Source organism: Melozone crissalis, unplaced genomic scaffold, assembly GCF_028551555.1.
Source record: "Melozone crissalis strain CALT ecotype California unplaced genomic scaffold, PUWL_Pcris_2 ptg000016l_1, whole genome shotgun sequence".
NCBI lineage: Eukaryota > Metazoa > Chordata > Aves > Passeriformes > Passerellidae > Melozone > Melozone crissalis.
The window spans coordinates 56,320,356-56,345,267 of NW_026535794.1; the positions used below are offsets into that span (position 1 = coordinate 56,320,356).

At 37.9% G+C, this 24,912-nt stretch overlaps 1 protein-coding gene across 2 annotated transcripts in view; it reads left to right on the top strand.

Annotated features, from left to right (window-relative positions):
• Nucleotides 1-22,685, top strand: part of RAMP3 (receptor activity modifying protein 3) — a 42,193-nt gene extending 19,508 nt beyond the window's left edge. For both annotated transcript variants that reach the window (XM_054273772.1, XM_054273771.1), the window contains exons 3-4: nucleotides 1,468-1,600; nucleotides 22,164-22,685. In XM_054273772.1, coding sequence (XP_054129747.1) covers nucleotides 1,468-1,600; nucleotides 22,164-22,419 — 389 coding nt within the window. In that variant the 3' untranslated portion in view covers nucleotides 22,420-22,685. The remainder of the gene's footprint in view (nucleotides 1-1,467; nucleotides 1,601-22,163) is intronic.
• Nucleotides 22,686-24,912: the final 2,227 nt, after the last annotated feature.

A 24,912-nucleotide genomic window follows, 5' to 3' on the forward strand; every position in this document is an offset into this window, starting at 1 on the left:
GGCTGTATTCTTAAAAAAAGCTGTTCCTCCAGAATTCTCAGGGGGATTCCCTGATATACCAGTTTGTTTTAGGGTTGCAGTTTTGTTCAGGTAAACACATTTCTTGAATTTGATCTGCTGTGAAGGGAAAAAAAAATTATGAATAATTTAATTTAGGCATTTGTATTAAAGATGTCAATATACATATATTTACTGATAATTTTCAATGGTAATGCTTTTTTTTATACATGGTCAAAATGTGGCATCTGTAGAGGTAAAGCAAGACATTTAGTGGCTTGATCAAAACAAAATGTTTCAGCCTTATCAAAATCAAACACATTAGTCTGAAGAGAATATTTTCAAAATTTCAATTTTATAACAAATATTAAAATATTATCTTTGTACTCCAGTGCAGGCATGTGCTGGGTGAGAAAAACATTTGACTGGTTAAATATACTGGAGTTGCCATTATAGGTTGAAAAAGTTACAGGCTTGCTCAAGTCAAGGTTAACTCTTTCTTTGCAAGTAGCTATATGCTGCAATTTTAGCATTTGATAATTGCAGATTATTCTTAAAATTATAGAATTGTTTATGTTGGAAAAGACCTCTATGGTCATTGAGTCCAGCTGTTACTTCAACACTGCCAACTCCACCACTAAAATTTTTCCCTAAGTTCTGCATCTACACATCCTTTAAATACCTCCACGGGTGGTGGCTCAACCACCTCCCTGGGTAGCCTGTTCCACCCCTTTTGGTGAAGAAATTTTTCCTAATATCTAATTTAAGCCTCCATTGGCACTTTGAGCTGATCTAGTGCTTGTTACTTGGGAGAAGAGACCAAACCCTGCCTGGCTACAGCCTCCTTTCAGGAAGTTGTAGAGAGCAATCAGGTCTCCCCTGAGCCTCCTTTTCTCCACACTTAACAATGCCAAAGTCCCCCAGCTGCTCCTCACAGGACTTGATCTCTAGACAATTCCTTTAGTGGCTATACTAAAGAAAAAGCTTTGATTGCGGAAATTCACACCCTTTAGCTGGTAAGACATACAAATATTTCCAATGTTAAAGTAATTCCACAGTAATATAGGTAGTTGAATGTGATGCATGTGTGTAAGCTTGAAAAGTGCTTTCTACACTGAAATGTGGGATTGGGAGATCCAGTTAGCTTTTAACTAAAAATGCAAATGGATGGTAATGAGTTAATATGAGTAGTAGCTAAGTAAGATTAGAAAAGTGATTAGATAGGTTCCTCTATGCTAGATTTAAAAGGCAGTACTATATATGATAACCTTTAGTTTTTTATACAAAGTTGTGTTTTTAACATATTTATGTAAATACATGTTTTGTTTATTTTCTAAAAGTGCTTAGAAAATTAAATGTTAAGCCTATGATAATGTAAATGGCATATTGGACTGTGTGAACAAATTTGAGTGATGTGCTTGTGCTTCTATTTCAGTGTTTGTGATTAAAGGTGCATCTGATGTTTCCTAGGTGCACGTCAACAGAGTGAGCTCTGCAATGAATCTCTCATGTTAGAAAAGTTGCCTGCCTGTGGAAAATCCTTTGAAGAGATGATGAAGAGAGTGGACTCAAAAAAGTGGTGCAACCTTACAGAATTTATTATGTAAGAGTTAGTTTTGGTTTTAATATTTCTCCCCTAATGCATATAAAATATTTATGTTCCAGAGTATAGAAAACCTTCTGTATTTTGTTGCCCCTTGCAGAGGGCTAAGCTGTCACTCTTAAGCCCTGCAGTAAGGCCATGTGCACACAGAGACACCTGGCTCTTAACTCAAACAGTGTGCAAAATAGTCTACTTTAATGAAAACTAACCAATGGGCTGTTTAGTACTAGCTGCTATTGCATTACCTCAGACAGTTGTGTTTACATTTAATCTATATTTCTGTGCCTTTTAAGCAAATGTTCTGTAACTAATCTCTTCTGTGAAACCACTAAAGCAATAATGCTTTTAGAATCATGCTGTTCTCTTGACAGGAATACAGTTCCCTCTTCTGATTTCCTTTTCTTCAGTAAGATGACATTGTTTCAGTAATTCACCTCATGTGAAATTATCCAAATTAAAGTGATTTGTCCTATTGAACCTGCTGTCATAAACCTCTTTGCCTGCCAGCTAGCATGGAGAAAGCGAGCACCACCCATTCTGTTTGGATGTCTAAAATACTGCAAGACTGACAGTCGTGAGGGTGGCATTATTATTCTCTATTCTCTTTTTCCTGTTCCAAAGTTATGAGAGGTATTTAAACATCTCTCTATAAAGCTGCACACTTCAAATTTGAATCTGGAAAAAGCTCACAGGGTTTGTGAAATTGGTGGCATTTTTGGCTTTGTGGAACGTCTGCTTCTTAAGACCATGTCCGCTCATGCATAATGCCTGGTTATCGGAAGTGCTGAGTACCCTCCACACCAACTGAAATTAGAAGAAGCTGCAGTTGTTCAGCACTTCAGAAAACAAGCCTCAAGTGAACTAGACCTGGTATGGTATGAGCCAGCCTGAAGCAGAACACTTCCTGCATTTGCAGCTGTGCTGGTGTTGTTTCTGGAGTCTGCTGTGGAGGCAGAGTAGCCTCAAGCCAGTTGTCACCACCCGTGTTACAGTGTCATTGAGTCCCAGGTGTGTCCTGGTAGGATCATTGGTCTTGTGTCCTGTTTAGTGTCGTGTCATGTGATGCAGACTTTAACTCACTGATCACCAACAGACTGGACAGATGATGAAATGTTGGACTGCAGTGCTGTGTTGCATCAGTTCCCCATGACTCCCTTAGCACCAACACCTGTGTTGAAATGCCCCACCTGTTAATAATGTTTCATAATCTGACATATTATCAATTTAGATGCTATTCCTTCTTAGAACATTTATTCACACACCTTGATGACTAAAATCTTGCAATCTGTTGAAAGGTAGATTCTTAAATCTTATGGTACTGGAGTGAAAGATGCACTTATGCAGCACTCTCCAGCTGTGGGGAAGAGTAAGAGAAGGTTAGCTCTTCTAAACCAGCTTGCAGAAATTGCAGTCAAATCTGACAGAGAAGTGTGTGTATACTAGATGTTTTATTTATTTGTATTTATTTTTTATTTATAATTTTGCTCCGTTTTATCGTCATTATAATTGTTTTAGAAAAACAAGATTTCTTCTGTGAAATGTTACTTGAATCAATAAGTGACCTCAGCTTATGGGATTACTTGCAGCAGTGAAAAGTACCTATAGGAGCCAAAATACTAGACTGTACCTCTATTAATGCAAGCGAAAAAACAGGCAGCTTTTGGAGAGACTTCTGCTAAAATTAATTCAAGATTTTACATATTATGTGCAAGAATTTTTCAAGGTTTGGACGTGATTGAAGTCTCTGAGTTTTCCTGACTTTTAATTAGAGTTAAGAGTCCACCTTGATTTTATCCTTTCCAGTTGTGCTCACTGTTTGGTGTCGTTTTCATTCCCTGTACAAGACAATTTTTCTGAAGAAGTTGGTCAGTCTGAGGCTTTGCTCATTTTTCCTCAAAAGCAGTACCAGAAGAATTCAAGGCTCTTAAAGAAGAAAAATCTTTTACATTTTTAACATAATATATATTGTCTAAAAAACCTTTTTTTAGATGTTTCAAGTTCTTCTTCAGAAGAGAGTAGCAGGAGGAATTTGTTGTCAAATTTATCTCTTGAATCAAGCGTTAATCAAGCATTAGAAGTTTGATTACTAATTTATCATAAGGGTTCATTGCACTGAAGAGGCAGGAAATGCGCATCTACCTTTAAGATATTTACTCTTTTGAGAATAGACATTGTTATTTGGTGTCATACATTCTATAAGAAGCGTATATTATCACAGAATGGCCTGGGTTTGAAGTGACTGTAAAGATCCTCTTGTTCCAACACCTCTGCTGTGAGCAGGGACACATAGAGGTTAATTTATTCCAGCTCACTGATAGAACCCTGAGAGATGGGACAGAAGGACTTCTTTCTTTGGAGTAATCTGACAAATTAATAAAAAACTTATCTGAATTTTAAGTGCTCATGGATAGATATATATTTAAACGTGGTAATATTAGTTTGTGCTGATTTTACATCTAGCCTCCAGCAGTAACAATAAATCTGGATCAGATAGTGAGTTAAAACTGTGAGTTTTATGTGAAAGAAACTGTTTCTTCATGCAGTAATTTCTACATTGCACTTTTCACTTTGAAATAAATCTTTGTAACTTATATTAAAATGTAACCGTTAATGGAAATCTGCTAATTTTCTAAATTCCTTGTTTTGTGGAGGAGTTTTACCTCTTCAGTGTCAATGGCTGTCCTTTGGTTATGGGATTGTAAATAGCAATTATCTGTAGCGCTTCACCATTTGGCTAAACATTTGTGAGAGAATTTGCAGTGACTCCAATCTGCTGTAACCTAATTGACCTGAAAGTTTTTCTGACATTCTTAACAAAAGTGTGTTCTTTAAAAAGCAGCCTTTTCACTGATTTTGAACAGACGAGGCTTCTGTGGCAGCTGATACTGCAAACCAATATGAGAGTTTTAGCCTCCACAGCTGATATTGATCTTGCTGGAAATGTAAGATGATCACATATAGACAGTAAATTCTCAGGTAAAGTTTTACAGAAGCACTGTTAAATGAAAGTTTCCCTATTAATTTTTGCATATTTCTGTGAGAATTCGCAGTTAGTTAGGATACAAGTACTCTAGGTCAAATTGTCCAAAAGTATTTGAAAGCTTAAATACGATGAGGGATCACAGTGAGATTTTAACATATTTTAAGTCATTTAGATGTGGTGGATTTTAGTGGTTCTAGCTTGGACATCAGAATATGAAGGCTAACCACAAACAGCTTACAAAAAAGGTTAAACCTTCAATACACAGCCAGAGGTGTTCATTGACAGAAGAGAAGGAGTTTGCCTAGTTGCAATTTTGCTGAGGCCTTTAGATTATTGAGAGAGCTCTGAAGATGAAAATACAACAAGGTTGTTTAAAAGACTCAAAATTATGGTACATGGAAGGTGAATAAGCAGAGACTAAAGTGTGGGTGAAAGCTGTATGAGGAATTAACAAAAGCAAATATACTTTTCATTTGCCAGAAGACTGGAAATTGCAGGAAGGTTTTTATTTTTCATGTGTAGTATTTCTGTTATGCCTACTTATAGTAACACCTATGTTAATAGTGTTGCATTATATATAATAAGTATGTATTGTATTTCCTCATTGTCTTCTTAATATTTAGCAATTACAGCTGAATATGTAAAATCAACTACTGTCCACATGCCAAAATTCATTATTAACAGTCGTACTTTTTTTTGTGTGCTGTGATAAATCCTGGTGCAGGACTACATTTGAGAGGCCAGGTATGATTAATTCCTGAAGCAAGTGGCCAGATGAAGATGGAAGTGCCCAGAGCTGTTTTACATGAACCTGAAAAAATGTTCCTTATTGTAATTGCTTAGATTACTTTCTATTCTTAACTCATGAAACAGTTTTTCAAATGCTTCTGACTGGATCCTGGAAACAATTTACCTAGAACAAACAGTCTCTAAACAAATCTGTATGTGTCTCCTAGGCCTAATCCCTATGGAAATGTGAGACCAAAATGTACCAAAGAAGATTTTCAGTGGCTTGTTAAGCTTTTGGCCTGCTCCCGCGTACCAGTTTTCTCTCTTCTGCATCACCATTTTCCAAATACTTTTGAGTGTAGTTACCAGCATCTCAGTAATTTTGAGGCCAGAGGGATGGCTGTGGCCATGTCTGCACTGTTGCATAATACAGGCCACACAATCTGCCCAATAATCAGTATTCTAAGCCCTGTGAGAGTGACTATACTATGGAAGGGCATCTACTCTTCATTTAAAAGATTACTATTGATCCATTACATCTATAAGCAGATTGCATCATCTGTTACAAGTGAGGCATTCTCTTATTTCAAGCCAATACTGTTATTGCAGCACTCATCCCACAGGTTGCTAGGGTTGCATGCCTGCTACTTTGGGAGCTCCCAGTCAGTCATTCTGTGTTTACCAGCCATTGGGTTTAGAGTCCAAGGGTGAAATAGCAACTTGTGTTTTGGAGGAGAGTTCTATCAAAGAAGTGCTTGTAACACAGGTCAAATCTGGATATTGTGTTTGAGAAAAAGAATGGATTGTAACAAACTTCTTCCTCCAATCTCTGCATTTCTTTTCACAGCTCTAGAAGTCCCTGATTTGCTGTGAGACAGTGGCTCTGTGACATTGCTTTACAGTACCTGGAAGATGTTAAAAGTCTCATTTTTCTGATGTTTTAAATTTCAGTTCATAGCAGAATAGAAGAGGGCAAATTTTTTCTTTAACTGTACATCTGAAGCAGATTTGTTGCAGGTATGTGTGTATGTGATGAAATTCTCTGTTTTACTCTGTGCATGGTCCAAGGTCTGTGCCTACTGTAAATAACTATTCTTTTTTCTGTACAGCCTTAATGTAGTTTTCCCACAACACTGCACATGAAATGTTAATTCTATAAACAGTTTCAGTCCCATTGAAGATGATGAGGGAGTCCACCCATGTTCTTTAGAGATGCCAAGGATTTGTAAAAAGAATTAAGGAAAAAAATCTGTATTACTACGTTTGATGTAATTTGGAAAACTAATTCTGTTGCGCAATTTTTAAGTCAGTGAGAGTTTTGCCTGTTAAAATTTGGCCCAACTAAGCTAGCTGTAAAAGTGCCTAGTTTTCAAAGAAACTTAGTAAAATATTACATGAAAGAAAGCCAGATCACATTATGATCAATGGGAAGGCAAACTCTGTGAGAAACATGTGCAGCCCAAAATGAAATAACAGGCCCACACTTCCTAACGCTCGGAGCTAAGAAACTCTGCTGTGTATGTAAGAACCCTCCAAACTCAGTAATTTTCTTGGATGGTTATCTAAGTTTTTTCATCTTCCCCACTGACTGCTGCACGAAGCCTCATCTAGACACCAATAAGCAATTGCACCCAGCTGCTAATGACAAAACTTCTACAGAAGAGGAATGTAGTGTGAAAACCATAGAATTGCTGAATGGTTTGGGTTGTAAGGGACCTTAAAGATCATTTGGTTCCAAGCTGTGGACAGGGACATCTTCCACTACACCACATTGCTCAAAGCCTCATCCAGCCTGTCCCTGAACACTTCCAGAGATGGAGTATTGTCCTGGTTCAGGGCAAATTTTGGAGAGAACCCCCAAAGAGGCTCCTCTAGGAAAGCAGATTCAATTTGCCCCTCACCCCTAACCAGTCCAGGAGAAAACACCTCCTTAGAGAAAAGTGCAAAAAACCTGTTTATTAAACAATAAAACCTAAACAGTATTAAACAATAAAACCCCTTGCTACTTCAAAAGAGATGACAAACTCAGAAAGTCCTCTCCCTGGGTTGCAGCTCAGCTCACTCAGTCTCTGATCAGTGCTGGAAACGCCGCAGGCCAGGCCTGGCCGGGTGGGCCACTGGTGTGAGCTGCTGGTGCTCCTCTGGGTGTTCAGTCCATGTAATCACAGGGCAGGTTTAAACAGGTCCAAAGAAAAGGGAATAAACAAAAAAAAATCACAGTCCAGGGAACTTCTTTGCCTCAGCTAGCTAAACTAACTAAAAGCAAAGGAGAGCTCTGTCCCACTGTCTGTCCATCCACAGACAACACAGTCCAGGAGCAGGAATGTGGAGGAGTGAGAGCAGTGTCTGAAAACAAACTGCGCACTTCTTCTCTCCCCCCTTCACTCTCAGAACCAGTCTTAAAGGTGCAAAACTTATTATTCAGCATAAGCAGAACAAGACGATTGGGGATAAAAGCATCATATAATCAACCTAGGACAAGCATCCACAGCTTTTCTGGGCATGCCGTTTTAGACAATAACGCATTTCTTTCTAATATCTAATCCAAACTTACTCTCTTTCTGTTTAAAGCTGTTGCCCTTGTTCTGTCACTACTGTCTCTCTTGCCTCTCTTTAGTCCCCTTCAGGTACTGCAAGGTGCTGTAAGGGCTTCACAAAGCCTCTTCTACGGGCTTAACAACCCTAAATATCTTAGCCTGTCTTCAGGGGAGAGGTGCTCCTTTTAATTTTCCTTTTTAAAAATGAGGTTTGTTTCCTCTTTTCCAATTGGAACTTCACCAATCTGCTGTGACTTCTCTAATGTGATGGATAATGACTTAGCCGCTTCCTCTGCCAGTTCATTCAGGACCTTCAAATGCCTCTCATCAGGTCCTATGGACTTTCAGGTTTCTTACATATTTTTGAACCTGATCTTCTCCTACTGTGGGTAGTTCTTCATTCTCCAAATTCCTGCCTTGCCTTCTGCAAGTGACTGGAGCTTTTGCCAGGGAAGACCAAGGCAAAAGGGCCATTAGAGTACTTCAGCCTTCTCATTTCCTGGGTATATACCTCTTCTGTTTCCTTCCAGGTAGGCTTGGCATATTCCTTTATATCAAATCTCAATACAAATCCCTAGTGAAAATCTCAGACAAACCACTGGGTTTGTTTTGCAGCTGAGGTGAGCCAGTGATTTGTGTGAACTAATATGTTCCCATGGTATTGGTCTCACAATTAGAAAGCCAACACCTTTGGTTCATTCTTTTAAATATTATCAGAAAAGTCTTGAATCTGGATTTTTGCATGTGATTTCTTACATGAAAGGCAACCTGGGGCTGCTGGAAACTGGATGTTTGGGTGACCAGGACATATAATTTTAGATCCAGAACAGTACTGATTGAAGGAAGTCCCACTTCCTCATTTGTGTCATGTTAGGAGGGGGTACTCTGTATTTGTGTTGGGATTCATATGCCTGTAGACAGACAAGTACATTGGTTATGGTTTACCTTGAGCAAAGTCATGATGAAAATGCTGCAAATAACAAATGTGCTTGCACAACAAAAGGCCATTGTATTGCCTGGTGTCTGGATAATTTTCTGCAATTTTGTTGCCTCAAGTTCTGTATGTATCTGAAGAGTAGTGCCTTCTTTTCCCCTGAAGATCTAACTGAGAAGGATTACCAAAATCCCTTATTTAGCCAGCTGCAAGTCCTCCCAGATTTGTTAGTCCAGATTTTGTAGAAGAAAATACTATTTGTCATCTCAGTGTCTCTGTGATGGAAGGTTGAGTAAACCTGCACTTTGTGTGGCCTCATGTCAGTGTATCTGATTTAGCATTCAGTGTTCAGTTGGGTATAGGAAAAGGACTGCTGTGGTAGATGCCAGCATTTGGTCTTCTTTGGTAGCATTGTCTTTCTTTGAGCTTCTCATACAGATACAGTTGCTGCTTTTTTAAGCTCTCGGTGAAATGAAGATGATACTGATATTTAATACCTTTTACCTGTGTATTTCTTTCACCTCTTTACCTATCAAAACTGACAGTAGTTTTGTACTAAAAAAAGCCATCTAAAACTCATGGCAGCAATGGCAAAACCAGGCTGGTAATTGTTATCCCAAGAACATATTATTTTTCTTCTGTGACTCATGCCTTTCTTTTCAAAACAAAACCAAAGCAGCTAATAAATCAGTTAGGTGTGAGGAAGTAAAACAATCGAGAAGAACATCGTGTTTGAGCACTTGTGTTGCCATCATGCTGGTAGCTGACAATAGCAATTTTTCATTGCAGAAATAATAATGCTTGCCATCTATTATTTAAAACATTGGGAATGAAAGAAACCTAAAGTTTATAAAATCTCAGGTCCAGGGCTGTGCTGAGAATGTGTACAATCATGTGCTGTTTTGGGATCAGCCATCCTAGTTGCTGTGAGGTTAATGCAAAGGCACGGTGGGTCCCTTAATGGGGGTATAAAAGAGTATCTTCCATAGAACCTCAATTTCAGATCATACTTTCATGTGGAATGTATTTGCTTTATTTTGTATTGTATAGATAAGAATATGTCCTGATGAATAGAAGTAAAGTGGTTAGTTTGAATTCAGACATCAGGGCTCGACATGAGACAGGAATACATCATTCCCATATAACTGCTTTCATCCTGATAGATGCAGAGGCTGAAATATGGTTTTTTAGTGCATTGTAGTTTTCACCTTTGCTATAAAGGAGAGGCACAGTCATTTTATATAATACATGGCTGTGAAAATAAAGTTTGTATTTGATAATTCCAGGTAAGGTATTGGAAGGGCTTTGAATACTCATTTCTAATACTTTTTCTCTCTTCAGTGGAGAATTACAGCAATGCTTTTCTAACACTGTGTTTTCTGTGGCTGTCTTACATGATGCAGAAGGGTGGTGAAAAACATTAATGAATGTTGAATTTTTTAGTGAATTACTCTGACTTCTGAATTTTAATGCTATATTAGGAAGAGTGACATTTCTAAATTTTGTGATGACCTGCAGACCACTTTGCTTATAAATTCCAAGCCAGGATTTTGTTCTGCAGCACGTTACAGACATAGCTATGCTACAAACTAGCAAAGCCTTATCAGTTTTTATCTGATGAGATTTCTTGGGTTTTCATTTTAGACACTGAAAAATCTTGCTTTTTGCAAACAAAACCTTGCTTTGCAGAGCTCACTTGAAACCAGTAAAGGGGTTTATTGTAGAGGATAAAGAGAAATTTGCCAGTATTTTGGGAGGCTGCTGAATTAAATGCACTCACTACCAAGAACTCAGATTTGGTGAAGTAAAACTATATAATTGTTATTTATACCACAATACATGTTGTAATTACAGTCTGCAAAAGCCACCATTCAAGGATATCAGTGGAGTGGAATGAGGAGGAGAGAAAACAACTGGAATTTCTTATTCATCAGGGATAACTGTTCTTTCTTTGTTAAACCACGGGAGACATTGGGTCTTCCATTAAAAAACATATAATGACCATATCATGCCAGAATAAGGTGCTTTTTCAGCCCATTATCCATATTTTCAAGGTTTTTAAGGGCTCAAATCTTTCTGTTCTTCAATTTATCAATACTTTTGCAAATCTTTGTGGAAGTTCTGTTGGTATGAAAAAGAGACGGATCTTCTGACCCTGCTGCTAAGTAGGAAGCAGTATCAAGAGCTGAAAACTTTTCAGTTTTTAATGTCAGATTTCAGTTATTCAAGAGTTTTTTTTCAGCAAGTTTTAACACCTGTTACATTTATTTCTCCTGAGTATTTTTTTTTTTCCAACAAGGGAGTGAAATCTAGCATTTTCCAAGAGGTCAGTGATATAAATATCAGTATTTTCTTGAAGTTCTGAAAGAATTTTCAACGTTGAAGTCTGTGTCACCTGAAGACCCCAGTAACAATATTTTAGCAAGGGTGCTGTGGGTCAAATTGATGTGTACTTCAGCAGATGCCTTGGACTAATGGTGGCAGCTTACACTCACAAAGTGGCATCAGTATGTCAGTGCTGATATTTCCAAGTTAACTGACAAATAGTTTAAGATATAAGAATATTATAATTCTAAGTCACTTGGAAAAAAATAATGTAAGTAACTTAGAGGTGATGTTAGGAAGCAGTTCTGCTGTTAAATCTCAGGACTGTCAGCTGATATGCCTTTCAATATCTTTCATGACCTTTTGAATTTTATTGTGATCGGTAATTTTAATGTGAATTTTATTTTGATCAGTAATCAAAACCAGTCTTCATGGAGCTTATTATTAAGGGCTGTATTTAATAAAAACCATTGCATAAGATTTCTGTGCAAAATTGCTTGGTGGTAAAATAGTATGGTATAACTTGATAGACTGAGTATTTTGTATTATGCAATGCATAATACAAAATACTGCACAGCATATTTTTAGAGAAAATATACTGGACAGTATATTTTTAGAGGCAGTTAAAATGATTATATAAATATATTATGAAAAGGAAAAGTTAATGCAAACTTTTCTGCTACTTCTGGTTTGAAAAACAATTTCTGCATTCTTGTTTTCTAAATGCATCAACCACGAAAATACAATAATGGAGATTAACTCAGATGAAACAAAGAGACAAAAAAAATAGATTTTCTTGCTCCAGGCTACATGTGGTATTAGTCATGTGGTTAACTGTTGACAACACAGTAGGTATGAATTAATACTACTATGTTTTGTATTCAGAGTCTTGTTTCAATTACAGAAGTTTTTTATGTAACAATACTTTAAAAAATGTATCTTACATGGTTAATTGCCAGCGCTCTGGCATTTCTATTTATCTTTACAGAATAGTAGTAATTATGTACTGGAAAGTAGTTTCAAGACATGAGGTGCAGTCTTCTGTACTCTTAAGAAGATAAGTCACTTTCTTCAGCCTGTAGTGTAATTTATGCAGACATATGTTGCTGGCTGCATTGACAAACTTGAAGGCAATGTATGAGATGCCTGTGGTGCTTATAAAAATAATAGAGATATGGCAGCTTTGTAAAATTAAAAATTTTCTCTAAGTGCTGAGTATAGAAGGAGTGGAAATCAAAGGTTGTCAAGGCAATAGTGCATTGATGAACAACTATGGGCACAGCTCTTTGCAGCTCTCAAAAAATTGATGTTTTGCATTTCTCTCAGATATAAGATATCTTTCATGCATTTCACTGCTACATTTCATATTAAGGTGTCATTATAAAATAAACATAAAAATATTCAAATGAGAGTTCAGGCATCTAGAAGTGGGTTCTATGTCTGCCTGTGGGACTGGGAGTTATCAGTGAGGTCCTGAGTCCAATTTTTATCTGCAGGAAGGGGGCTTAAGTAGCATAATGATCTTAAGTTGGTTCTGTATTATGTATAACTTACCATGTTGCACTGTAATCTATAATGGATTTTTGCTTCCTGTTACTGGGGAGTATATCTGATACTTGTCTAGGCTGATTCATAGTATGCAGGGATAAGGTATTAGTATTACTACTTATAAAAAGTAGGTGCAAAAATGTAAGGTTCTTTCTGGTGTTGGCTGTTTCTGTGCGGGGAAACAGATTGGTTTTTAACCATCACTATGAAAATAAATCATTGTTTTCATCAGCCAAAGAGGAATTGGATAAAGCCTCAGAAAGTACCCTACTACTTGGTTACTCACAGTGCTTAAATATTTTCAGACCCTATAAGAGCCTTCTTACCTCAAGGGTTTGTCACATTTCCCTGGTGATGTGTGCCGTGTTACATTGTTCTTCCTCAAACTGAGGTAGAGTTTATCTGAGCCCAAGATGAAGTTAAATAGACTTAGCAGATCCAGGAGCTACGAAACTGCTACCTTTCCCAGGTGACAGTCTCAAGATGCTGGGTCCCTCTGCTTCTAATCTACCAACAGTCTGGGTGGACATTATCCAGAATCCTCTGACATAATGGTTTTTGCGGCTGCTTAGGAGGTTGCTGGCTTACCCTTAAGCAACTCCAGGGAATGTTGCAACACTCAAATCTTTCATACCCAGTTGTGGATAAGGAGTAAGGCCCTTTGGGTCCACCATTTGCTTCTGTTGTGTGTATGAGATGATGGAACAGTCTTGGGAAGCCACAAGGCACAAGAAGTAGTTACATAAGGAGAGGGAATGTCTTTTCCACCACAAGTAAGACAGGAGGACATAAGAAAGGAGAAAACCCACATTCAATGGTGAACATGCTGTGCTGTCAAAGTCATGCTAAATCATAATGGTGTATTTGAATAGTACATAAGCAGAACTTTCTATATTAGGCATCTTCCCTAACAGTCTTTATACTTAATTTTAAATAAATTTCTAATGTTCTTATCATTCCTCTGATTTTATGGTTTTTTTTACATCAGTTTTGGTCTCATTTATGAGCTGTCCATGCCTAGATTGTGATTTCACATAATTCATTTATTATGCAAGACTGCAAAAAGAATTTATTCTTTAACTAGTTCGGAAACTGACATAATCTGAAGCTTAAGATCTGTAATTAGTCAACCGATTTTTAACTCCCATTATTTGTGCTCTGCTTGGAGCAGAACACACCAGCCACTCTCCCCCCAAAGCAAGAGGCTTTTTTAATTGCAGGAATTTTTAAAAGTTTATATAAAACCCATCTTCCAAAAATAATCAGGAGAAGTGTACATTCTTTACATGCTCATAAAAATTATGTGAGGCGGGCTATGAAAATGATGATGAAAAGTTCAACTTAGTAACAGATTATGCGTTGATTTTTTTTTTTAATTAAAAAGAAAATTTTCATCTGTGTAGATCCTACAGTGGGTGTTCCTCAAAATCTAAGCCTGATTGACTGATGACTTCTGTTTCACAGCTGCATATTAGCAGATATTTCTCTCCCCTCTTTCCACTTGAAAAAATAGTGCTGTGGTATTATAAAAGGCTTGTGCTACTTTGGACTAAGTGGAATCTAATAACAGTTTCCACTCAGCAGGTGACACTTTAATACTTTTTAATATCCTCATAAAAATGGAATATGAAGCAGTTGTTTGTAGATGTAAGCTGGAATGAAAAAGAAAGGCCCTTCTGTTATTTCTTTCTTTGTGAGTTTTTGTCTGTTGGTCAGAAAAATTTTTATCTTCATGGTGGCTTGTTTTGAGTGGCTGGCTGGATGTTCAACTGTGGAGCACAAGTCTGAATTCAAGCCACAGTTTTTCTGCACACCTGTCAGCTTGGTTCATATAGATTGAAAGAAAAGCCTTGAGCTCCTGAAATGTGGCATGAGCTCAGAGTGGTTCTGGCTAGCAACTTCCCTCCTGACTCTGGCTCCTCCCCAGGCGTTGGATGATGCGATTGAAGCTGTCTGAGCATTTAATTTTGGAAGCAGTGCTGGAATGATGGTTTTATCATGCAGTTGGAACATTCTGAGAAGAGTGGAGACAAATAAACTGTTAATTGCAGCAAACTTTCCAAGGTGAATGAACAAAGTGACTGATGTATTTGGGAGAAAGCAGAAGCACCTCAGGATGTGTCGGTGGCTGACCCAAACACCTGCTTGCACTGGGAGCATTTGCATTCACGCTGACTGGAGTGAGGATTGTGCCAGTCTGTGGTGACTCAGGTGGAAATGCTTTTGGGAAGGAGTTGAGCGAGAAAGATACAAGGATAGCATGCTGCTTGCATGCCTCTCCATCACTACAGTGGCAGATTTGAGTGTAATTCTCTAGTAGCTTGCTTTTTGTTAATGAGGCTTTTTTTTTTTTGCTAAGCACAACAGGTATGGGACTCATCTCTCCAAAGTACTGGTTGTCCTGGGCTCCCTTCCTTGGCAGAGGAAGCATCAAAGAAGCTGTATTGTGCATCATGCCCTACAATTATACCAGTCTTTGACTGACTGTAAAGGCAACATAGTTTTGAAGTATGCAGAAGTTTGATTTGAAATTGTACATGACATTCCTACTATTGTACCTGTACAATATGGAATGTGCCTTCAAATTGTGTTCCTGGCTTTTCAGGGCTCTCATCTCTGTCATGCTTGGCCTTTGAAAGGGGATATGTGCCAGAAAATGGTAATGGTTTTCCTAATGACACTGAGGAGAGATGCATAGCTGATAGGAAAGAAGAAAATCCTGATCTTAGTCAGGTATTGCCTTTGCCCTTTCATTGTGAAGTAATTTGAATCAAATAGAGAAAAAACTGACTATAATAGAGAGAAAGCAGATGAGGTAGCAGAGACTGTGCATCTGCCATTTTCAGCGCTGAGAACTGTTTACTGGAGATCAGAAGATGGTATGATAATTTGGATCTGGATTTTGGAATGCTTCCTGCTTCCATTCACACGTTCTAGTACAAGGTTTAAAATTTTAACTGTAAAATTTCAAATATTGATGTACACAAAAACAGTGCTTGCCCCTAGAAACATGCTGTCTCCTTTGGTGAGAAGTCCAAATAAAATGAAGGCTTTCACTAGTTGACCAACTCAAGTTGAAACTTGATCCATAAATAAGAGGTTTTAAAATTTGCATTTACCTGACAGAATCACAAGCCTGATGTGTTTCACTGTAAGGAGTAAGTATGTAATGATTATATTCATGCTATTAAGGACATCTTCCACATATCATCAGTGATGGCTACTTAGGAGATACTGTGCTTATAAGAAGTTGGATATGTATGCTTCAGTGATTGTGGGACTAGGATTTGCCTTCACTTACTCTTTTGATTTTTGTCTAACTCAAGGGAGTTATGGGATTGGCTTCTAAAGACATGATAAAGTAATGGCTTCAGAGACTACTTCTCCTCTTACTGGGTGTTCTCCAAAAATGGGCTGAGTGTACAATTCAGTAATCATTAAAATCTAGTCAGGAGTGGTGGAAAGTAAAGCCTGCTTGCCAGTTGAAGTTTTTGGCTCGGTAAAATTCTGGTGCTACTAAATATTTGATCTGAATAATGCAGTACAGCATGTCAGGCCTCATTTACCTCCTTGTTCTACATTTGCTTAATATAGTAGTTTCTGCTTGTCCTAGATTGACTATATGATGCTTTTATCCTCAATTGTCTTGTTCTGTTTATAATGAGTAATAAGTTTTGCACCTTTAAGACGTGTTCCAGAGAGTGCAGGGGGGAGAGAAGAAGCTCGCAGTTTGTTTTCAGACACTGCACTCCTCCTCCACATTCCTGCTCCTGGACTGTGCTGTCTGCGGATGGGCAGACAGCGGGACAGAGCTCTCCTTTGCTTTTAGTTAGCTCAGCTGTCTGAGGCAAAGAAGTTCCCTGGACTGTGGTTTTTCTTTTTCTTTGGACCTGTTTAAACCTGCTCTGGACTGAACACCCAGAGGAGCACTGGCAGCTCACACCTGTGGCCCACTGGGCCGGGCCTGGCCTGTGACATTTCCAGCACCAGAGAGACTGATCAGAGACTGAGTGAGCTCAGCTGCAACCCAGGGAGGGACTTTCTGAGTTTGTCATCTCTTTTGGAGCAGCAAGAGGTTTTATTGTTTAATTCCGTTTAGGTTTTATTGTTTAATAAGCAGCTTTTTTCCACTTTTCTCCAAGGAGGTGTTTTCTCCTTGACTGGTCTGGGGGAGGGGCTGATTGAATTTGCTTTCCTAGAGGAGCCTCTTTGGGGATTCTCTCCAAAATTTGCCCTGAACCAGGACACTGCTGCTCATTAGAAATGGCTTTTAGGTGTATAAAGTAACTGCTTACATCTGTAGTTGCTCTTTATATTAAATTTTCTGGCTTTATCTTTAGGGAGTTAGCAACAATTCAGTAATAGTTGTGCATTTCTGGGGTTTTAGTTTGGTTCATTTTGAATTTTCCAGACAGCTGTTGATGTGAAACTAAGGGTGGAGATCTGTAATTACTTCAAAGAATACCAGAATCTGTTTATTATTTTCAACCCAAGTGAGTAAATCTGTCACAATGTCCATTATTTAGTGGTGTGAGAGTAAACTGTACTTTATAATTTTTTCCTTAAACCCATTTTTCCCCACCCCCATTAATTTCCTTCCTTGTGTTTTTGTAGCACATAATTTTCTTGAGGCTAAATTCTGTATTGGAACTGCACAACAGTAGATCTGATCTGGTTAGGGAGGTAAAAATGTGACTGTGAGAATACTCATCTTGGCAGAAGATAAATGATTAAAGAAAGGGTGAGACACAGACACAAATTGTTTGGAGAGATGTTGATTGAGAAAATCTTGGAAATATTCCACCATATTTACAGGCTCCTAACTCTCTATAAAATTAAAGATGTCCTTCTAACATGGTGGTGAAACCTCAGGAAATGATCATCCTAAGGTTTGGACCCTTATTTGAAGTTCATCCAGGCTGCTATGCCCTGAAGTTCTGTACAGTCTGGCTGCATCTCACATAAGAATAGACTTTTTATTTTTGTGAGGTTTTTTGCTATTTCCTGCCTCCCGTTCATCTGGAAATGCTGCAAGAAAAGCCTTTCTCATCATATGATATTTCTTGTTAATATTTTTACATTTCAGAGTTTTGTATTCCAGTCTGGGTGGAGGTTACAAGGATGATAATTCAATTTAATATGTGATTGTGTATAAAGAAATTTTTGGCTGAATAATCTAGGAGAGCACAAATAGTTTTAAAGCATCTTTATTAAAATACACCACATGACTTGTAGTGTCCTGGAACAGTGCCTCTACATTGCAGTCTGGGATTGTAGAGTAGCAGGAGTGAGTGTCCCTGGTGTATCTGTTACCTGGTTTGCATCAAGACTCAGTTATGGCTGAGAGATTTTTCACTGTATTCTGAGTACTTAGTCGACTCAAAATAACAAAAAATTACTCACAATGTATATATATATCTTGTACTACCCTTCTATAATCATATCAGGAAGCATGAAATGAAGTTATTTAAAATGGGGTAGTGGAAGTGTGGTGTTTTGCTTTTTAATCCTTGGCCCTCCTCATTAAGCAACTGCAAAACATTCCTGACTGCTTATGTGCTGAGTGTCTCTGTGGTGGTCTGTCCATAAATGCTGGAGAGGTGGAAAGATTCTTCTATTGGAACTGACAGTGGGTCTACTGGCTGCAGCCAGAAAATGCCCTCAAATGTTTGTCTTAAGTAATATATATATATTGTATTCAGCTTTTTGATAATTGAAATAACAGTTTTGCATTGGAAAATGCTTATTTGTTAAAACTCTTAGTTGAACAATCAATTTGTTTTCTTAGTCTCACAAAAATGTGGGGGAGGGGACTGTGGGGCTTGTGTTTTTGTAAACCATTCATCTCTGCAGTTTTCCTGTGCAGGGATATTGAGGAAGAAAGAGCAAGAATTTACCACGTTCCTCCCTCGAAATGAGGGAAACTACAGATGAGAGTCAAGCCCCACTTAGACTGAGAATTGCCCTGAGTGAGAGGCAACTGTGTACCCTAAGATAAATTAGATGTAATAAACCTAGCTCTCTATTTAAATAGTTTCAGTGGACACTCCTTGAAACACTGTCCCATTAAGGCAAATGTGTCCACTACCATTCCTCATAATAACTTCCTCCTGTCAAGGTTCTTAGTTATAGGTAATATGTAAAAATACATTTTCTCATGGATAAAGTACAAAATAAAGTACTGCACAGTTTAAACAAAAAAACCTCAGTGACACCGTTGTTATTATCTGGTTTAGTGAAAACCTAAGAACAGGAGAAAAAGTTTGTGTGCTCTGAAAATGAGGTATTGTTCTAGAATATTGAAAATTATCTTTCACGACAAATGTGTTATAGTCTAGAGATTGCTCTGAAAGGAATTATTTCTCTGAAAGTATTTTCAATAATGTGCAATTTGACAAAGGAGTTGGTTCCTCAACAGAACCTACAGTTGTCCTGAGCATATCAGGGCAAAGCATGTCTTTATGTGAATTTTGCTGCTCAGACTGTGCTTAGATTTTGGGGTTTTTGTATTGGACTACTTAGCTGAGTTGAAACTCATATAATTTTTTGGCTCATTTGTCACAAAGCTTGTGACCTGGCTCCCTGTGAATATCCCTTTCCTGAGTACTACCTGGGTCCCTTGTAGCTAGCCTGAAAGAGATGAAAACGTGTCTCAGCACAAAGAATGTTCCCACACCCTCTTACAATCTGAAAAGTGAAGGAGCTTGAGCTCCAGTGTGCTCTCCAGTTATTTCTTTGGGGAATAAGTAGAAACTATAATTTCTTGTTCCTTCCTTTCAAAAGTTGTGGAACTTTAATGCACTTCTGCTTGAAGTATCTCCAGAGGCCAGGACATCTTTTGTCATAGCCATTTTATTATACAGAATGGAAAGGTTTCCCTTCCAGCCTAATTTGAATGCAGAGAATTACATAAGACATGAAAGGATTAGGTATAGGAGAGTTGAACTGAAATTAAATATCTATTAACCCCCAGTCCCTCTCTTAAAAATCCCAACTTGCAAACCAATTGATCAACTACAAAAACACCCATGCTGTAGTAATGAGGATGCAGGTGCTCCCTTCTGAGGCAGCTGTTCCACAGTGCTATGCAGAGACGATCTTTTTTTTTTTTTGTATGAACTTTCTGTTGCAGTGCATAAACTCTAAATTACAAAACTACATAAATATTTAAGTGATTTCAGCTTTACTGGCAGACATGCAGTTTCCCAGTAGCTGAGATTTTCCTTTATCTACATTCTCACAGTTGTGTGAACTAAGAGTTATAGTGCAGGTAGTTTTTTTCCACCCCTTTTTTATTCATGAGAGAAAGTTTTAAGGAAAAATTGTAGGGTATTCCAACTATTACAATAACATTTTATTCTACTTTGGCCCTTAGGGATTCAGTATTTCAAATACAATTTATCTCCCAAGTTATTTTTATCTGGCCTTTTGGCAACACTTAAACAACTTTTTCTAGCTATGTTGTATTTACTATCAAAAATCAGTGGAAGTATTTTTGTTTACACCATCTAACATTTAAGAAAAAAATCTACAGAATTCTTTGTAGAACACTGAATTTTCTATAAGATTTTTAACACAGAGGGAAAAAAAATTACATCAACGCATCTTTGAGTTTAGAGTACTTCTGTGCTGAAATCACCTGGATTTATTGTTGATTTTCGTGTTGAGGCAGCTGTAACAGCAGGCATTGATGGCACAAAGGTGCCCACGAGAGCATGGCTCAGAGCAGGCTGGATCAGAGTCCAGCATTCTGGAGTGTCTGTGCTAGGTGGAGCACTGACCTGTCTGGGCAGATGGATGCTCCTCCATCTCTGCATTGTAGCCTGCTGAACCTTGTAGCCTTGCCTTCAGACCTGTTGCTGTTCAGATCCTCTGGGACTGCATCTCCCACATTCAGCTAGACATTTCCAGCTCCTAATTTAGTCCAAGGACGTAAAGAATGGATGCCACCAGGTCATTAAAATGACACTATTAAAATAGCAAGCAGCTGATATTTGTATTTTATTTTTAACTTATTTCCTGTTGTTTTCCTGTGGTTGCTGATGTCACAAATGCTTCCTTTCTAGTCACTTTGCCTAAAATACACGTACATTGTGTGTATATGCATCTTCATGCCGGAGCTTAGCGTTAGATTGTCCAGTGTGTTTGGTTATGATTGGAGCAATATTGGCTCAAACTCCATGAGAATGAGAACTACAAGGAACTTGCAGAAGGCTCTTTCTGAGATGCTTTTTCTTCTTCTGTGAACACAGCCCTGCAAATTTAGATGTTCAGCAGGCCCAACCTGTGTGGTTGCAGCACGGCAGGCAGACATTTCCTCTGACAGACATAAGTAGACAGTAGATTTCAGTCTTGGGCCAAACGTTGAATGTCTCTTCTCCTTTAGTTTACAGCAAAGCATTGAGTCAACATTAGTCTCCTATAGGACTTAATGTCAGAACAAGTCAATCATCAGGAGTCCATATTTATATGGACTGTAAGGGAGAGTAGGGTCTTCAGATGCTGTAATAAGATGCTGTCCCTGGAGGTGTCATGTGGATTTTTGCTCTCTCCTTTCTATTTTTACTTCCCCTTTGAAATGAGTTTATTGAGTCACGCAGGACTAAAATAAATGCAACAGACAACAATTCAGCTTCCCTTTCTTGCCCTATTCATGCACTTACCAGACAGTGTTCATAATTTCCGATCTCCTCCCCCATATCCATTCACTTCCTGAATTTCTTTGGCCTATAATAACACCACAAAACTCATTTAGGCTTATTTTTGCCTTTTTTTTTTTTTCCCAAGGGGTAGCCTATTCTCATAAATATAAGTTATTCCTGGACAGGTAAATTTTAGCACATGCAGCATCGAAATCACATCTTGGTATTACAAGGAATTCCCAGCCTTTCATAAGCAAACATGTAATTAGAATTTATGTCTTTATTTATTCCCTGCTGGGCATTTGCTGGAGTTGGAAAGAAGAGGAATTTTGTCAAAAGCTAAATTTCTGTGTGTTTATTTTCCTATTATTTTCTTACATCAGAGTGCAACAGAACCAAAATTTTTACACCACTGCATGTTGTGGTTCAGTCCTCGTGCCACATCGTAATTTTCACGACAACATCATGTCTAGTGGCAGTTGAGGCATGAAATATCCATACTTTGTTCAACATGTCCTATTCTTGGCACATTTGTGTGCATGTTTTTTGAAGAATCTGTAGATATCTCTAGTGAGGGAGTTCTACTTGTACTTAAGTGGCATTAGGAGGTCCTGGCTGCAGTCAGGGTTTGATTATTGTCCATCTGGGATCCCTTCACTTGAAATCTGTCAGTTGCATTAGTACATGTGAGTCAGTTCTCCTTCTGCCTCGCTGTGCCACAGCTTCCATTGGAGGTCCTTCAGCAGAAAATCTACATGATAGACACACTCTTAGAGATTTCTTTTGGTGCCCTCTATAGCTTTCTCAAAGTGTAATATGCATATACATTCTATTTCAACTTCTCTTATTTTTCTTCTACTCCCAGGTATTATGACAACTTTACCCAGTGCACAGAACGTGAAGCCAACAATGCAAGTTGCTTTTGGCCAAACCCCCTTGCAGAAGGCTTTATCACTGGAATTCATAAACAATTCTTTTCAAACTGTACTTCAGAAAAGGTTCACTGGGAAGATCCACCGGATGAAATTCTCATAACACTGATCTTGATCCCGGTCTTCTTGACATGTGCCATGATAACACTGGTAGTATGGTGCAGCAAAAGAAGTGATATCTTAGTGTAAGTTCTTCCTCTGGGCTTTCTTTTCCTTCATTTCTTTCTTCCCTAAACACTAAGAAAGGAGGATGAAGAGAGGAACATGGCATAAAGATTTCAGATCTGCTGAAACAGAACCAGTGAGATACTGAGATGCTCCTGTGAATGAAGAGCTGCCTGCTGCTGCTGCGACACTGCTTCTGTCTTGACCATGAGTATTTGCTGGTGGAAAGCTCTACTTCCATCAAGCCTCATCAGCATGGAATTCACAGGCAGCCCCCAGAAACAGAAGGGTTTCCAGGCAAATGGACCCCTTGTCTGCAAAAGGAGTAAAATTACTTTCCTGTGGGCAAAGGTGGCTGGTAAAATTTTGCAAAGCTGTATGTACGTAATACTTACTGCGGGGGAAGTGATATCTCTTGAAGTTTTGTGCAAGGTTTTCATCTGCACTCAAGGTTTTCATCTGTGAACCCTGTGACTTGGAGAGATCCCTGGCACAGGAACTGATTATGGATATAACCAGGTGGCAGCTTTTCTTAGAAGCTAGTCAAAATCATCATTATCAAAACTGGGAAGTATTGTTCTGGCAAAGAAATAACTTCTGTGTCCGGTGACTATCTGCACAGGGAAATTATCCTGCCACATTATAAAATAGTTCAGAAAATTCCTTTAAGCATGGCTGCTTGGAATCGTATGTCTTACAAACAAACTTTGGGAGGATATGTGAGTCCTACTTTACAGAGCCGGAAAATGTGAAAGGAAATTGGTTGATTATAAATACACTAAGGAGTAATGAAGAAACACCAGACTTTTCATACACCAGACTCTTTATTTTTCCTCTTTTATAATTATTATTCTTGATGACTTGTGTTCACTGTATGCTCCCCACTCTCACTCCAATTTGTACAAGTCATATACTACAAATAAATATAAGGGTGGCATGTTGATTAAGGTGCCTTTCAGAGTATTGTACATAAATAATTCTTTGTCCTGTGAAGAGTGTGGGAACTAAAGTATGAACATCAAAACTTGAAATAGTAGTAGGAGGAAAGAGAAAAATTCAACTCAAAAATCTTATTCTATAAAGTTATATAATAGTTGAAATAAAGATCATATGCTCAAAACAAAAGAACTACTCTGTGTTGCAAACCTTCTTTTCACAACATGCCTTTCAGTTCAATGCTCTTCTGTGACTGTGCAATGTCTGTTGCAAGTGACTTTTCATTTTTCCATACCTTATGCACACAAATAAAATACAGTTGAATGGCCAAGTAATTGTGTTTTATATATTTTATAGTTAGATTTTCTCCTGTAAGGTTCTGGCTCCATTTTTGAGACTTAGGTCTATGATTATGAAAAGCATTTCCATGCTTGAATCAAATTAGAAGTGCTCAATTTACTAGATTATTTATCTACATACATTGTGTACAGATAAATAAATAACCCTTATAAGCTGTACTGGTTTGTTTTCACATCTTTTCACAAGGGTTGAAGGCACCAACTTGTTTATTCATTACTCTGATATTGGAATGATTAAATTTTGAAAGTGTTTCCTGTGTGTTTTTCCAAAGACTCTTCATCATTCTCTAGATGCTAGCAGAAGTTGCTCTTTGTAAAACAGAAGATTGAAATAATGTATTAAGCAATTCTGTTTCATTTTCTATTGAATTTTATTTTCTGTATTAAAATGCATTGGACCACCAAAACTAGTGGTCAGTTAAGACACCCAACCCATTCATTTTATCCAAAATATTGTTTGGTTAAGCATTTTGTGTGGCCAAACCAGGCAATTTTATATTCTGCATGGAGTTTCATTTTAATTCTCATTTACTTAAACTTCAGCAAGCTACAAGGCAAGTTTCAAAACTTTGGTTTGGAAACCACATAGCAAAAAATTTGACTTTTAAAAAACCACATTCATTTCAACTTAATTGTCATGTTTGGGGCAAATTATGGACAGTTTCTGACTCATTTGAAATAATGTTCACCTAATGAACAGGTCGGCCGAGAGATATCAGTCAGCTTAATTCATAAGCCTAATTTCTAAAATTGATTGGCCTGGGTACTAAGTGAGGAAGAAAGCATGATGAATTCATACCACCAGATGTGTGCTGTGATCTTTAAAAGAATGCCATGTTTAAAATCTCTAGTTCAAAGAATCTTCTAAAATATAAGATTCAAAGGAACAGAAATAGTAGATTTTAATTCATGTGCTGTAGAGTAGGGGTAGAAGATGCTGACACTATTCTGTGCTTTGGAGGTGAAAATTTAATCATTGTTGTGTGTCTTCCTCATCCAAGTGTGATCTTCTGTTACTTTTTATATGGCTGCAGAAGGGCAGGGAAGTTGAAAGAGTGCATGGGAAACAACACAGATAATTCAGTGTAGTCTCAGTGTTTTAAATCTGAGAAATGTTTATAGTGTTTTTAAGAAAAATGCAGCTGCAGTAGTTCGTTCTTAACAGTTGTGTACATTAATAGAGACCCAGAATGATAATTGTTGAATCTTTTGACATAGGTTG